General features: G+C 35.2%; 1 protein-coding gene across 1 annotated transcript in view; it reads left to right on the forward strand.

The window, feature by feature from the left end:
• The window catches only part of DNER (delta/notch like EGF repeat containing), a 113,384-nt gene that overhangs the window by 75,663 nt on the left and 20,836 nt on the right, over positions 1-16,885 (forward strand). The window contains exons 6-8 of the mRNA XM_041475700.1: positions 4,754-4,907; positions 7,622-7,735; positions 14,772-14,996. Of these exons, the coding sequence (XP_041331634.1) occupies positions 4,754-4,907; positions 7,622-7,735; positions 14,772-14,996 (493 nt within the window). The remainder of the gene's footprint in view (positions 1-4,753; positions 4,908-7,621; positions 7,736-14,771; positions 14,997-16,885) is intronic.

A 16,885-nucleotide genomic window follows, 5' to 3' on the forward strand; every position in this document is an offset into this window, starting at 1 on the left:
GAATTGTAACAACAATAATTAAATTGCCACAGTAATCTATACATACATGGCAGTACTAACATCTGGAATAATTATCTGTTTTATTTCTCAAAAATGAATTTGTAAAATGCTTGAGGTAATGTGTGAACATAATTATTGCAAGATGAATTTTGAAATAAATGCTGCTTTACTATACCAGCTGGCTGGTATCCAAATAAATTATTAATTCAGATACAGCGTTCAGTTTCATAGTCCAGTTTTGGTTTTGTGTTTTACTGTATTTATCATTTTTATTTTATAAATCAGTATTTTGAATTTGACTTGCATAAATATGTTCAAATTTTCTATGCATAACAGCATATCAAAATATTGTCTTTTTCTATTGTTTGTCAATTTGAGAGTTATATCTTTTGATAGATTGCCTCATTTCATATATTTTCATGTTGTTTGTCTAATTTTATGACTCTAATTTCTTTCTCTTGTTGCATGTGATGTTACAAAATAAGAATAAATTGTTTCCTATATCTATGCAGAAGAATTAATGGCTTTCTGTATTTAGGGAAAAGCTTATATGGCCTCTAATAATTATCTATGTGTTATTAATCTTTTAAGGTGTAGCAAATAAAGGAAAATTTTCTTTAAAAAAGAGACAGATTGGCTTCACAGCAAGAAAGACAAGCAATTATTTAACTCAAAAGAAAAAAAAAAAAAAAAGATAAACCAGTATCTGTATGTTCCTATCTGTAATCTTGACATTGGAAGCTTTATATGTTACAACCAGAACAGTGAGTGATGAGAGAGCCCTGCCTTGTGCACATGCAGACTGCTGTTTTCCCTGGCAAGTGAATAGAAAAAATTAGGATTGTTCATATCTTTCTGCTACTCTTTCTCTGAACCTAATAACCAGAAAATTTATTAAGGCAGTGTTTTTGGTATAACACGCACTAGGCTGTAGTTGACCAAAACCCTGTGGCTGAAGCTGTGGGACACACAAATCATGTCCACAATCAAATCCACTTCTAAAGAGTATCTAGCAATTAATGGCAGTCAGAGACCAAGAATTAGCAGGATTCTCAATATTTCTAAATATAAAAATATATTAAAATTATGTAAATATATAATATGACCATTGAAAATATTTATCTTCAAATAAAATTTTAGCTTCAGAAATGCAATTGCTTTTAATTTTGCTGTCGTAAACTGCTCCTGAGTTTTCTAGAACTTGAATAAATGAGGAATGCTCCCAGTGATCCTCTCAAATGCCATCAAACCTGTGCTAGGTGCCTGCTGGGCTGGGGTAGCTTGCTAGAACATCAAATATGGTGACCAAAAGAAAGTTAATTTATATCCAGGGGGAATTAAAATGCCATGTTGTCTTTTGGCCTGTCCTGTGTTTCTAAATCCGTGAACTTTCCTTGCTCTTTAGCCTATTAGGTGCATCAGAGAACTTCAGGTAGGATGCTGATTCATGCCCAGCAGAAGATAAAAACAGAAGGGCATATTTCATTAAGTAGAATGTTTTTGCCATTGTTTAACTGAAATTATGTGAGATTTGCTCTAAAATATCTTGATGATTTCCCTAATGATGGAACAAGTGGCTGCCAAAATTGCATGCTTGACATGACAACCATTGTGTCTGTTTCCCACAACACACTTCTTGCAGAACATAAACTCTAATTTTTTTTTTTTAAATTTAAAATGCGCCCTTTGTGATTTGCTGTTTGTTTTTATCCATAATTCATTCTGGCTTTGCACAATCTAGTCTTGCAGGATGCAAAGCAACTTCTTAGAAGAATGCATAAAAGGCCCAATGCCATGAGCAAGCTCAGAGCTCTGCTGGCTGTAGTCATTGCTTCCAGTGCCAAGAAGATTAATGGTTGTCTTTAGGCTTTTATGTACTTCATAGTTTTATTTCAAATCTAGTAGAATGTGAAAGAATGTAGGAACACATCTGCTTATTGGGAAATTTAAATGTAGTTAACAATCTGCAGTGTTTTAAGCACAGGGGGTTAGTGTTTATGTATAGAGTGCATATAACTATAAACAAATGAATTCTCATCTAACCTGGGAGTCTTGGCCAAATTTTACTAATTTTTGCTGATCTATAACTTGACTTCTACTCAGCTAGATGCTTTTATAGAGTGTGGTTATGAAAAGCAAGTTCTAATGCAAAGTTTTGTTTTCAATTATTGCTTTTGAACGGAAGATAAAATTCATCACTCTGAGTGAAGTTCTGTACAGTGAGGTGATGCTGAGCTCAAATGATGCCTTTTCCTTCCTTTGTATGAGCTTTGTGCCTGTTTTGCTGCCATGCTTGCCACTTGTCCACAAGGGAAACAGGAATGTGTCAGAAGTATAGCGCTGGTCTTGGCATCATCACAATATAAATACAACTCTCACATTCATCTATTCCTCTTTACACCAGGATGAGTTAACAGTTAGCAGTTAGTGGAAGAGAAAACTTTTGATGTTAACCCAAAGGGGAGAGATTTGTCTGGTGTGAATTTCTTATTTCATGTAAGATTTTGAAGTGGACTTGGGCCATCCATTGATTGTGAGTGCCACAATTTTACTTACATAAGAGGTTGTTTCTCTCACAGATTGCTCTGTTCCATAACTTTGACTCTCTCATAAAAAATATGGATGGGCTGACTGTGTAAATATGAATTTTTATTACTAGATTTGGAACCCATGAGATTTACACAAAAATATCTGGCCTCTGCCTGCACAGCGAAATAATACATTGAATTGAATAGCAATGGTTTTCATGTCTTCTATGCAGGCTGGAAGCTTTGGGATAGATCCATTTGATAATAATCTGTAAAAAGGCAAATTATAAAACCCCTCATGTATACCTGAAGGTATGCTGTCCTTCATATGGACTTATTTTCCCAAGTACAGTATGCTCTGGAGTATGTAATTATCATGCAACATTTTGATCAAATATTATAGTAACTAACTCTGGGTTGTACTAAATACTGAAAGTCTTTCTCAGTCAGAGAGAGTAGACATTAGTTTTGTTCTGGTCATCTTCTTTGCTATTGTAAAAAAAGGATTTATTACTCTCTTAATTGGAATAGCAAAAAATTACTATATTACAGCTATATTTATAATATGGTGTATGTTGGATAATAGCAAATTATTAAAAAATTACTTTATTGCCATCCAAAATTATACTATATACTTGCACTTAATCAAGTAAAATACACAGATGGTGTCTTGATTGATAATACATCTTTTTGGAGTTCTTACTGACATTAATTCTAGCACAGTGGCAGTGTGGAGCTGCTTCTTGACTCAGTTTTGCTCAAATATACTAGTACATGTTATCTGTTGAGGAAAAAAAAGTAGTTAAAAGTAGTATCATTTGGGGTAACCTAATCATCTCCGCAGAATAACCTGTCAGCATCTCAGAACTCTTACCTGTCATTAGATATTTCAGATTGAAGTGTTAGAATGCTTTTCTTTTGCAGCTTTCAAACCCCATTTTGTTAAGTACTCTTTATGGTAAATTCATCCCTGTATCAAACTCTTGGATAAAACTTTAAAGATAGTTACTGTGCTATGTGAGTATAATAATTTTGACTCTTTTTTGCTTGACTGTCTTTCCTTTCTGTTGAGCTACTCCCTTTTTTTGTAAACCTGTCATTGGTGATGTGTGAGATACTCAGAGCTGTTTTGTGAAGAGGCTGGGGTAAATTCCAGAACATGTGTAGACTGTACACTCAGGGAGGGCTTCTGGCACTCCTGATAAATAACATAGTCATAGTTTTGAGTTTTGAAGATGTATCATATTTATTCTTGTGTAACTCTACCAATGTGATATTTGTAAGGAAGAGTGAAATCTGGAGTTTACTGAGTGAAGTTTTTATTTAGGTGAAGATGATTATTTTCTACTTAAGTCACAGCTTAAGTGACTTAATTCATATGAAGCAAAACCAAGCAAAACCAGAAGTCCCCATCCCTTTGTTTCTAGTTCCATTTGTGTTCTGCACTTGCATTCCAATGTTTGTGCATGGGACAGCTGCCTTCCAGCACTGAATATCTGGCTTTGGAATAGATGAGAGTGAGTGATGTTGCCATCTAGTGTTTGATGAACCAAGATTCAGATGTCATCTAAATGCATACCACAGAGGAGAGAGCTTTCCTTGCTTCTTTTCTTGGGGACTTCCTTGACAATCTTAGTTACCTAAAGAGTTTTTAAATTTCATTTGAATTATTTTATTACCAACAGCAATGTGCCAGATCATGCCTTTTGTGGGTACTTTAAACCTTTAGGAGGTGTAGTGGTCTTGATTTTTATTAAGTAGCAAAGTTTGGAAATGGTAATGAATACACTCAGAAGAAGACATATTTTAACAGAATTGTAAAGGGAGTGTTACTGCTGAAGTACCACTCTGGGAGCCTGCCTTGTAAAGAGTGCATATCTGTAGTAGGGCTTTGTTGCAGTAAAACTGCACATTGTTTCTGACAGTTATTTCAGCCTATAAATCTAATTTCTGGAATGGAAGAAAAAATGTATAATGACTTACATATTATGGATCTGATCCCAGACTCCTTGTCTAGATGAAATGACCCAACATCATTAAAAATTTGAGCTGAAGAATTGGTGCAGATTTAGTATTTCAAGGAGTAACTTTGTTCAGTTGATGTATTTATGGGAACTGCTGTTGTTATGAACAGGGAAACCAAACCATCTTTGTGCAGAAGTGTATTAAATGAAAACATCATCTTTGAAAATTTATTGTGAAGTACATATCCTCTTTGTTTTTAGGCAACATTTTTTTGTGAGTGTGAAGATGCATATAAGGGTTCCCTGTGTGAAGAATTTGATGCTTGTCAGAGCCAGCCTTGCCAGAACAATGCAACCTGCACTGATGTAGCACAGAAACATGACAGGAACAATTTCACCTGCAGCTGCCTGCCTGGTAGGTTTTGAATTCTCGAATAATGCAGCTTTGCTTGACATTTGGTGCATCTCTTTTTGCAGAGCAGTGAACTGTGCAACTTCTGATACCAGAACAGACAGAAAATGCAACAACAACATAAGGGCAGTGGAAGGTTCTTCATTGGTGAAAAAAGCCATTGAAAGCACATGTCTGAACCTTAGCCCCAGGAAGGAATTAATCATAACTCATGGAACTTTACCTACTAAAAACACAGGAGCAAAATTTAGTTTTTTATTTTATTAGCTTATTATTTATCAGGTTTTTTTTTTTTCCTGGAAGTGTTCTGTAACCACCACACATAAGCTTAGGTTTAGCTTTTTGGTTTTTTAAAAAATAATTCTTCTTCATTTTTTTTAATATCAAATGTCTTACGTCATACAAATGGCTCAATCATTGTTAAGTTCAGTGGTTTGTGTTTCTACCCATAATTATTGTATCCACCAGAATTTGTGTCCACACACTATAAAAAAGTCTGGAAAACTAACTGTTTTAATTTATCTTTGAATTTCTAAAAAATATTAATTTCATATGACAAATATTAAGGAAAGTTGTAGGTAAGAGTTTAATTATCCTATATGTCTCCATATGCAAGTTTCAGAAACATTTATATGTGAACATGATCATGTTTCCCAAATTCTGATAGAAGGAAATGTTATGAAGTTAAATATCAGCACAAAACAGAGAGGTGTCATGATTCTTACTGTGTATCTCAGCAAAAAACTGCTTTTCCCCCCACTTCTCTGGTGATTATTCAGTACCTCTGCGTTTCTAGTCCCTGCAACGTATTTGGGATGCTATTCCTGAATCATATTCTCTTTCAGATGGACAAAACATGCACTACAGGTGGTAATAAGATAGGACATATTTATACTTATAAATGTGCAATATGATATTATCTTTAATGAGTTTCCCTGCAAGCTGTAATGACAATTGCAGGAAGACCAATTCTTGTACCAAGATTCAGAGCAGCATAATCATTTCAGCCTTCATGCCACATTCTTTTGGATACATGTTGAATTCCAGGGTAATTTTGAACCTTCACAAGCTTGGTAACAGTTCAAAGATGGAAGAATGCTTAAATGACTTAAGCACATTTAATACTGTGTTACAATCTATAAAAATAATCAGCTGAATGTGCAAACTGAAAAAGCTGTGAAGCCTATGGATGAAAGAATTCAGTGCATGCAGTCTTCTATAATACTTCATTGTTGCTTCTGTAAAATTTATGTGAATTTGAGACCAGTTAGAATTACAGAAAATAACTGGTTTTCTGGAGTGGAGCTGAGATCCCTCCCTCCAAGTGCTTCAACCCAGTCAAGAGGACCTGCCATATGAGACCACATTTCTGGCTTTCTGCCTCATTTTTTTTTCCCTCCAGTTTAGGTGATTTAATAGAATCATTTTACAACATACAGCAGTTTCTTTTTCCAGGTTTTGCATTGCAGAGAATAGTTTTATGATTTAGCTCTCTATGGCATGTAGAAGTGGAAGGTACACAGAAAATCTTATGGATGTTTGTCTGTAGTAGTGCTGTAGCAACTCTGTGTTGACAGCTATTTTATGGTGCAATCATAAATTTAAACGAGTGTGGGTCTTACTGTGCGCAAAAAACATACCAATTTTGATTACATTAAAAATAATTATTTAATAAAACCATGGGTGTTTTCCCCCTGTTTGATTTCCCCCTGTTTGATTTGGGGGGTTTTCCCCCTTCTTTTTCCTTTTTCTCTCCTGCATCAGCTAAATCCTGTTCATGTATGTCCTCTGGCTCACCTTGGGGTCGTTCTCTTCTATACCTGTTCATAGCTGTGATAATCATAGCTTACTAGCCTTTGACACCAGCCATTTGGTTAAATATGCCCATTATGGAAGATATTAATAATTTTTGTAGGGTTCCTTTTAAATAATAAGATGTGCCTGGGTGTAGCATGTAGCTTTTTCTTCAGTCGTGCATCCAAGATATTTTCTTGGAAGTAATTAAAATTAGAAAAGGGGAATGTGTGGTATTTGTTATGAAATTTAGGTACAGAGTGTAAAATAATTTAGATTGTATTTTAAGTTTGTTCATTTTTTGAGGATATGTTACAGACATCAGACATATGGAACAAAGCAAACTTATGGTCAAATAGTACAGTACACACAATCTGTAGCTTGTGAACTTATGGAAGCTTATTTGGAAGAGTTTGCAACTGTGCTGAGCAGTTCTTCACAGCTCCCACTTAAAATAAACACTCTTCTTGAAACCCAGAAGTAGGAGCAAATGACAGTCATTCAGCATATGCACAAATAATTCATAGTCTTAAGTTCTGTTTAAAGCCTTGCTAAATATTATTGACTTGGGATTCAAGCTGCATTTGAAAACCATACAAAAATGACTTATTTTTTGGTTATATGAGTACCAATGAGGACCCAAAATCTATTGCCAGTTCACTGGTGATGTCAGAATATTGCTGTTGGTAAAATACCACAGATGTAGTCTCTAGAATTCTGCTGGTTTTGTATGCTTCTCCTGCGAAGTATACGTTTTAATTGGAAATCTCATAACAAATAAGAGGCTGTCCTGGATTCTATTGTATATATTGGTTAATTTGATTCAAGAAAAGTAATGGTACTATTTGGATGGCTGAGCAGTATGTTTAGTGGTAAACCCTTGCTTTTGCTCCATCCTCTGAATACTGTGGGCTGTTTTGTAGGTTACACTGGAGAGCTGTGCCAGTCAGAGATTGATCATTGCATCCAGCAGCCATGCCAGAATGGAGGGACCTGCTCATCCCACCTCAATGGATTCAGCTGTCAGTGCCCAGAAGGTAACCAGCAAACTCCTCTCCAGTACCTCATACAAAGTGCTGATTTTCCTCCAAATTTCCAATTATATTGACATGTAGATATGTATATTAAATTTTTTAAAAAATGTGCCTTAGCTTGTAATTGTAAGCAGAAAAGAAAATGAGCTGAGAAATCTTGCGATAATCAGCGACAGGGTATGAAGTGTTGTAGGAGTTTTGTGTTTCAGTGTGTATGTGGTGCAGAAATGTTCTTTATTTCTACAATAGAAGTCAGGCTCCAGCACTGATGAGAGAGATGAATTTGAGGAGACTTGGTGTGTGATCTGATTTTTATGTTGTCCACTAAATATGTGAGAAAAAGATGTCTCCTTTGTAGTATTTGCCCTTTTCTGCACGTGGGCCATTTGGTTAAAATGTGTGTAAAAGTAATAACTAAAGGAATTATTTCAATTCCCCAAAATTTTAAATTAATTCTCCTTTCCATTTGGACGTATTCCTTTCTTGACATGAAAGCTTCTTACTGGTAAATCTTGTAAATGTGAAGCAAGGACACCCCAATGCCAGAGTGTGCTTTCATAACACTGTGCTGACTGCAATGACAGATCCCTAAATTGTGCATGAAAAAATTATCATGAGTGGAAGTTTTCAATTATGAAGCCTCCTATTAGTTATTTATAATTAAGATTGGAACTTTGAACTAATTATACTTCTGTCCTTCCTTGATCTGTGGATGTTGGTTTTGTTCTACCAGTACTTTAATGCTTGCTGTAAGGGTGCAAGTCTTTGGTAACTGCTCTGGTAATATCTACGTGCTTAATAAAGATTATTTGTAGTTTCTTCAGGCCGATTTTGCCTTTCTAGAGTGGTATGTTTTAACACTTAACTGCTGTGTTGAAACACTGACTGACATATTGACAGCCATGCAGATCCTGCATGTGGAAAATTTTTGGAAATTGTTTCCCTTATAAATAGTAGTGAAATTCAGGAGAAAACTATTAAATGTTAGACTTGATCTATAATTTACTTGTGATTTCCCAAAGAAATCTGTTCAAGACTCTTTAAGGAAGCAGCGCAGGAAATGATCTTTCCAATAACGTTGGGAAGAGCAGCTACTGGGATTTTTGGTTGTTTTATGTGTGCTAAACGCGTTTCTGTGTGTGGGTCATTAATTGCTGGCTCCTGATGGCCTGTTAATGAATATGCTGCTCAAAGCCCAGCTTCTGTCCTGCTGCCCACGGGACAGGGTCACTGCTGGGCTGAGGGCCCTGCAGGGCTGTGCCCCCGGGCACTGCTGCTTCTTCATTTTGTTCTGGAAGGTCTCGTGTCAACCAGCTGAAGAATTCAGATATCTTGTGGAAGGAAAGAAAGTTGATTTAACAAAATGTATTGTCTAATGACTGTCCCTTGATCATTCTTACATCTTTTGAGGTGTTATCCTTTCACAGAGGCATAATTTGGGAGCTTTTGTTTGGGTTTTAATCTCTGAAGAGATTCAGTAATTTTTGTAAATACAACAGAGTAGTTAATTGAAAATTGCAGATGCAGTAACTTGCAAATTTGCCTGCCAACCCCCAATTTTCTAATTTAAGTGAGGTTTCTTGCTCTGCTGCTATTCTGCTCTGCTTAATAGTGATCGCTTGTTGAGAAAAGGCTTTTCTTTCTGTACTGCTAATTCAGCGCAGTGGGGAAAGGTAACCAAGGAGGTTATGTTTGTGTAGGAACTACAGGCTGCAGATATAATGTGGCTTGGAAAAGGATAAGAAAATGTGGCAGCTATCACACAAGGAAAAGAAAAAGATGGCAGGTAAAGGAATGAGATGGAAACAATGAAGAATGATCTTGAGACTGTGCATTTCTTTTACAAACGAGATCTGTGGTTCATGAAAAAGCACATGACAACTGACAGAAGGCTAGATCTGAGGCCCTGAAAAAGCAGCCTATCTCAGATGTGGACAATTCATGATGACTCTTTAGACAATTTTATGGTCTTAAGAGTGCTTTTGTAAAGAAAATTTCATTATGCTTACAGATTCAGTTTTCTGTGGGATGCACTGTAGGTTTCAATATCCAAAATACATCAGAAAATAAACTCTTATATGAAGTTGTTGAATCACTTGTAAAGAGAAAATTGGATTTTGTATTTGAATTTGTAGTGAAGAAGTCAAGTAATACTAAAGACCAAAGAATTGATTTAAAATTTTGACACTATTACTTTCAAAATAATGTTTGGATCTTGTACTTGCTTACAATTGGGTAGGGATCTTTGATTGTTTTATTAATTTTGTCAATAAACATACATTTAGTAAATATTACTATCAAATGTTCATGCAAAGGAACTTCTAGACATTCTAAAACTCTACATGTAGTAAACATGCCAACCTGAAAATGAATATTTGAAATTTCTATTCAGAATCATTCCATCCTTATCACTTTTAAATACTCCTCTCGTTTTCTTCCACTTATTGTAGTATATAACAGACTATTGTATTGACAGTAACATTAATAGATTTTATTTAAACTGCTTGGGGTACTGCTCATCAGTTTACAAATTTGGTTACTTCATTTTCTTTAAGCTTCTGAGAAGTTATGTGTATTTTCAAAATACCCTGAAGTGGAACTAAATAGACAAATAATAATTGGAAATGTAAAAAAACCCTGGTTGATATAAATTAATGGCATTATGTTAAATTAATAAACACATATTAAATAAATCAATATAGGTTTTAGAGATGTTGAAGTTAGTGATCCTTATTTATGTAGTTATCAAATTCACCGAAATCTTTATTGAAAGTTAAAATAAAAAAAACCCAACTGTATGGAAATTGCCTGATTGTGTGGTGAGGAAATGTGTTCCTTCCAGACACAAATTTTGTAAAATTAGATAGAATGAAAGACTTGGTACTTGACATACTTGAAGGTACTTCACCCTTTGTGACTTTTGCTCATATGATAATATTAAAATGATTCAGCAGTGGGCTGTGGTTTAGAACAAAGCCAGACAGTAATGAGCAAAGTGCAGATCAGTTACAATAAAGAAATAAACTTCTGTTGCAAGATGTTTCTGAAGATTTGTTCCTTGCAAGTTTGATGTCTATAAGTACTGATGAACTGCCTTCTGTGTTATAGGAAAACATTAATCTTTGATAAAAATTGCTTTCATTCAGCTGGCCATCCCCATCAAACTGGCCTGGGTTCTTGGGCTGTTCCTACATGCTTTTTGTGGAGGTCACCAGCTTGGACAGAAGGGGCAGAAATATTTTACTTTGGCTTAATATATTTTTGAAAAATGGTCATCAGCAGTAATGGATGTCAGTCATCCTCTAGAATAAAAGAAGACAGAGCGAAAACAATGCTATGATAAAGAGTTTAACATATATAGATTACTTGAAATTCACATTTGAGCATTGATTTTATTTTACTTGTGACAGTTTGATTTGAGTAGCTGCAGGTAACTACTGCTGGCAACACACTGAGCAAAAGTGCCTGAAATATCTGCAGGCATTTCTGAAAATACTGGAATTCATAAATTTATGAATGCTCTTATAATGGCTTCTGTGGTTTAGAAAATAGAGTTTGACAGCTATAGAAGATGCTAAGTTGTGATTCATATGTGTTGATTTGCAATAGCAGCTAGAAAATGCACATTGTCACCACGAATCTTAATTGACTGAGAGAACAGAAATTATTTACTGAGACTTAGAATAGTTTAAATTTCAAGGTTTTCACTATTTTCTCTGCTTCATTGTTCATGTAAAAGCCTTTTTCTCTAGCACATCTTGCAGATGTCAGTCTAACTTCTTTAGGTTTACATAGAATAAACCATTTAAAATCTTGATCTCCGGAAACTGGGTCACACAGCTGTTGCATATGGAAGATTTCCCAAGGTTACTGGTGATCAGAATGCAGAATTTTTCATATTACCGTAAGAGAGTTTAATTTACCTGAAGAACATTTTGTTGTTAATTAAAATTTTTTATGGCTGTTTAGTTTCTGGTACTTTCCACTAATCTAATGTTTTTACCTGGCACCTTCCCAAATTGCTCTTATTTTTAATAGACTTCTCCTTGAAGCTTGAATGGGTTTAGCCTCTATTCATCTTCATCCAGAAGGACTTAGCTAGAGTGAATTTCAATCAAAATCTTACAGCGTTTTAATGATTTCTTGATCCTTTTGATTAGTAACCTTTTTCTCTCTACAGAATTCTGGTGAAATACCATTTATTTCTATTTCCTCACAAGAAAAATTTCTATAGGGAAAATAATAAATAGCTTGTATTTCTTTTAGTGCTTATCCCTGCATTTCAAAGTTAAAAGTTTTGTAGTCCTAAGCTCTTGCAATTCACAGACTTAATTTTTCATATACTTGTAATTCTTGGAATTTGGTCTAATGTAACATTAGTTAGTTGTTCTACAAGCTGTATAAAAGGCAGTCCTGTGGCCGTTCTGTATAAAAGGCAGTTCTGTAGTGTCTTCAGAAAATGTTTTACTTCCTTGACTTGCACATGGATCTTTTGCTTTCAGTAGCCAAATAATTAAAATCCCACTGTGGTGAGAAATTTGGTTTTTATTCAGAGTTTTTCTGTCTCTGAAATCTGATCTAGTTTCTATCACTGCCCTGGAGGTCTGTAGCAACTTATAAAGCATATCACCTAACTTAAGACTGTTATACTTCTTGACAACTAGCCAAATTACTATCCATGTAAGCACAGACATTGTACTCTGGGTTTTACCAGTATAGATATTTTCTATTATTGCCTTTCCCCTTTACCTTCTGCATTATTCGTTGGCAAATTTTGTATTCAGTTCTTTCAAATTACCACTAGACTTTGCATTTCAGTCACATCCCTTTGATGCCAGCAATGACCTGCATGCAGGGTGGGGTCCATATTATCTGGTTGAAGAGCAGTTCAGGGGATATTTTTCTGCACATAAACAATGGTGATTTTTTTTTTCATCGGGAATTTGGTTCTGTTTCCAGTCAATACACCTCTGAATTCGATTTTTATAGTTATTACTTGCATTATTTGCTTTCAACAATTGGACTAGTATGGATTTAAGTGTACATTCAGAAATGCCAGAATAATAGATTTCCATATTTTCTGCTTTGAGTATTTTCAGATATTTGACTCATGCTTGGGATTTGAACTTCCAGAATCACCTAAATGCATTTCACAGTGCAGTCAAAGATAGCGCAAGGGCAACATGTTTTGGTGTATTTTAAACCTGCATATGTTCTTGAAGTGCTTTGTCACTTGAAACATTAGCCATCTGCCAGTAACCTCCTCTTTGGAGGGAAGATTACTGCAAAGGTTGTATTAGTGTCACTGTGTGACCTCAGATCTCCTTAAACCTTTTTAATCTGGTTTCAGAGTTACTTGAGAGATTTCACTGGACTCACTGGCTGATCTCCTCCTGGTAATAGTTAAAAGTCCTTGCAGATTCTTTTAAATCTGACCAAGATTTTATTACAACAGTACAGGCTTTGTTAATTTGCTAGTGAACCATTGCTGGAATTACATCCTTGCTCTTGGGGTTTCTGTTCTTTGCAGTTCCTGATGGTTAGTTATCATCTACAGGAGAGACCTCTAGTATTGGATTCCACAGAGTTTCTTTTCAGGCTCTCTCTGTTCAGCATTGGTGTGAGCAGGTGGTCCTGACAAAGCCCATGAAGCAATTGAAGCCATAGGATAGCAACACGGGGAGGACAGAAGGCTCTTGCCTGTTCTTCATCTGTACCCTGCCAGACCTGATTTTCTCTCCTGGTCTGTTGCAGAGTTTGTATGACAAAACTTAAAAGTCCAATCTGTAGGTTATTTCTTTTCTTTCCATCTTTCTAGATACTACTTTTTTTTTTTCTTTTTTTTTTTTCTTTTTTTTGGTACTACTACTTTTTTTAAAATTTTTTTTTTTTTGGTAAATTACATTATTTTTTCCATATTTTTCATTCCATAACTCTTATGGATATATCTAAGGCAGATGCAGCATTGAATGGTATTTGTCCAGCACCTAATGTTTTGAAGATGCCCCTAAAATCCTGCTGCCAGTTGTGACCAAAAAAATCCAAAAACTCTGGCACTCACAGAGCAATTGTGGCCTCCCCAGCTTTTCTTAGTTCCATTAATATAAGTTTTGTTAACTCTGTGAGTAGATATCTGTAGTATGCTCTGTGTGGGTTACTCAACTTTGCTTATTATTCTACTGTAATATTAAGAGCTTTTTTACAATATAAGATATTCCAGGGAATTTTAAGCCTGGAAAGTGATGGTCTTTACAAAAGGGCCAAATACTTATTAAAAATATATAATTGAATGGAAAGAACAGTTGGTTCTTTTATTTGAAAGGGTTCTAGAATTTGAATATGCTTTTCTGACTTGCTTTGGGATACAAAAACCATGCATTGTGTTACTATATACATGGTGTATGTGTATGTAAAGATATAAGCTGCAGTTACTGTAATTTATTAAAACATAATTCTTCCCTACATCTGATTAAAAGTTCCCTTGCAATAGCATCCCTTTCCTTATGTCTTTTTTTTTTGGCATAGTATTGTTTCAATAAATCGTTGTCTCTCCTGCTAATGAGAAGTTTGTTCTTGTAAAAGATATTTAAACTATTGAAACTCAATGAACACATGTTATGTTTAAGAGGTTGTTACATTTTACATACACGTTAACAGAGGAAAAATAGGTCAGTTTGGCCTTTCTTTTTTTTTTTTTTTTCCTAGGCTAGCCAGCTCCTGATCTTTAGAAAATCTCCTCTGCTTTTCAAGCCAGATTCACTCAGAAAGCAGATAAGCACTGTCAGTTTCAGAAAATACTTTTGCAATTCACTGCCTTAATCATTTATAGTATGACATTAGCTGAAGCATCTCTTTTCAGAGAATGTTAATAGGCAAAATTAAAGTTTATTGTTTAAGAAGTCTGTATTTTTATAATATTCATAGAATTAAAAAAGAAAGGAATATAGATTTCTCTATGGCTTACTTTCAACTTGCTTTAGTTCTTAGAATTGTATGCATATCAGGATGCTTACTTATCAAACCCATTTATTTCTTTTAGGGTTTTTAGGAGCCACTTGCGAGGACAAAATAGACCCTTGTGCATCATCTCCCTGCCAGAACAATGGAACCTGCTATGCAGACAGACTTGCCTTCTCCTGCAGCTGTAGTCCTGGATTTACAGGACCTACATGTGCTCAGCTGATAGATTTCTGTGCTCTGAATCCCTGTGCACACGGCATTTGTCGCAGCGTTGGTACCAGCTACAGATGCCTCTGTATCCCTGGTTTGTACCAAGTTACATCCTCTGTAAATCTTCTCATATTTTTATATGTATGTTCCATATATAGCTTAAAATGACTTCCTTTTCTTTTCAGTCTATAAAACAGATTGAGCAGATGTTCTATCTGTTTAGAGCAATGATAGGAATCTACACATTGCACTTGGAGAACCAAAAATTGCAGAGTGAGCACTGAAATACCAACTGAGATCCATATGGCTTGAGTGAACTCTACAGCTGTAATACAAAACTGTAATCTGCAGGATAAATCTTTCGAAGGCGAGGCATCAGCACTGTTGGAATTACAAAATTTGGTAGAGAGAATGGAAAATGTGACACTGATCTTTAGGGAAAAACAGACAAGGTGGCTGAACAAAGGTAGAGAAGGAAAAATATTTGTTACTCCAAGGGGTTCAGTTCTGCCATCCATGTTTACATAAATTGTCTCTCTAGAGAAGATCCAGCAGGGCTGCTCAGGTGAGTCCAGTGAGGAGACTCAGCTGGGAACTGTTTGACAGCACAGCCTGACATCCATGGGGTCTGTGTAGCAACTGGTTTAGCTCCAGATTTTTTTCATCCTTGTACCAATAGAATATTGGGGCACTTATAGGTCCCTTTATCCATTTTAGCAACGATTTATCAATTAGTAGGTGAAGTAGCAGTTCAAATGTTGATAACCAGTGCTACAAATCCACTGCTGCCTAAGCACTGAGTGAGCACCAATCTTTGTTTTCACTTGAATAATTTTGGCATCTTTTTTTTAGTCTGTTCCTATGAAGCTATAAACTTGAAAACTGAAGAAATTAAGGATAAAACAAATTTCCAGTGTACAAGGGATAAACTAAGGAGTGACATTTAATACTTACTAGCTCTGCTGTGACATTCACATTGTTCTACACTCCTTTCAGATTAATACCTTATCTCTGCTACTTTTCCTTGTTTTGTGAGAAACCAGTTATAATTCTTCATCTCTTCCATCTCAGTTTTCAGGATGTGCATGTATTCTACTAATCTATTTGTGGATATTTATGAATATGGGGATTTTGTAATGAAATCAACTTATTCAGCATTTTTAGGTGGTGTCAGAATTTATCTGCTGTTTAGAGACATGAAAGGGACTATCAGAAATTTTTTGGGAGGAACTCGCAAATTACCAGAAACTATGGAAATTGGTTGTTGGAGTTGACAGATTTATAGTTAAATTACATACTCTTTTATAAAAGAGAAAAATATGAAATGCAGAGAATACCACAGTAATGTTATGATGCATTTATTGACAGCACTTATCATTAATAGTAGGAAAAACTAGACATTTGTCTTTCCAAGAAACCCAGGGAAGTTTTAATCTTCTTCAGCATGTTCTTTGCCTGCAGTTCAAACAAAGAAAAGCTAGTCAAATATTCTTGGTCAAATAAAAGCTTTTTTCAGAACTTTGTCACCTAAACTTGATTAGAATTCCATAGCTTGGTTTTTTCAAAATTATTCTGTCTCTCTCAGGACTTAAAAGTAGTCTTAGACCTCTCATGTTATGAAAACTTATTTTTATTTGAACAATATTTATGCTTTTAAAAGTTAGAGATGAGAAGCCTTAGAGGTGGTATCCAGGACCACATGTGGCATTTATTTTGTTAAAGTCTTTTGTGTTGCTCCATGTACGACATTAAAAAAACCTATCTATTTTTTCCAAACATTTTGTAGGCTGCTATAAACATCACTTCAAAAAATAACATTACTTGCTTCACATAGAGGTGGAACTAGAGGCCAAATGAAGTGAGCTCGTCATTAATCTGTCAATAGCTTGAAAACTTGAGTAACTTATTTCAGAAGTTCATTTAAGAACTGCACCTAAGTGGCGTCAAAATAGGGGCAGACAGAATGTTTCCTCTTTCTATGCC

The sequence above is a fragment of the Pyrgilauda ruficollis genome, unplaced genomic scaffold (assembly GCF_017590135.1).
Source record: "Pyrgilauda ruficollis isolate IOZ18807 unplaced genomic scaffold, ASM1759013v1 scaffold36, whole genome shotgun sequence".
NCBI lineage: Eukaryota > Metazoa > Chordata > Aves > Passeriformes > Passeridae > Pyrgilauda > Pyrgilauda ruficollis.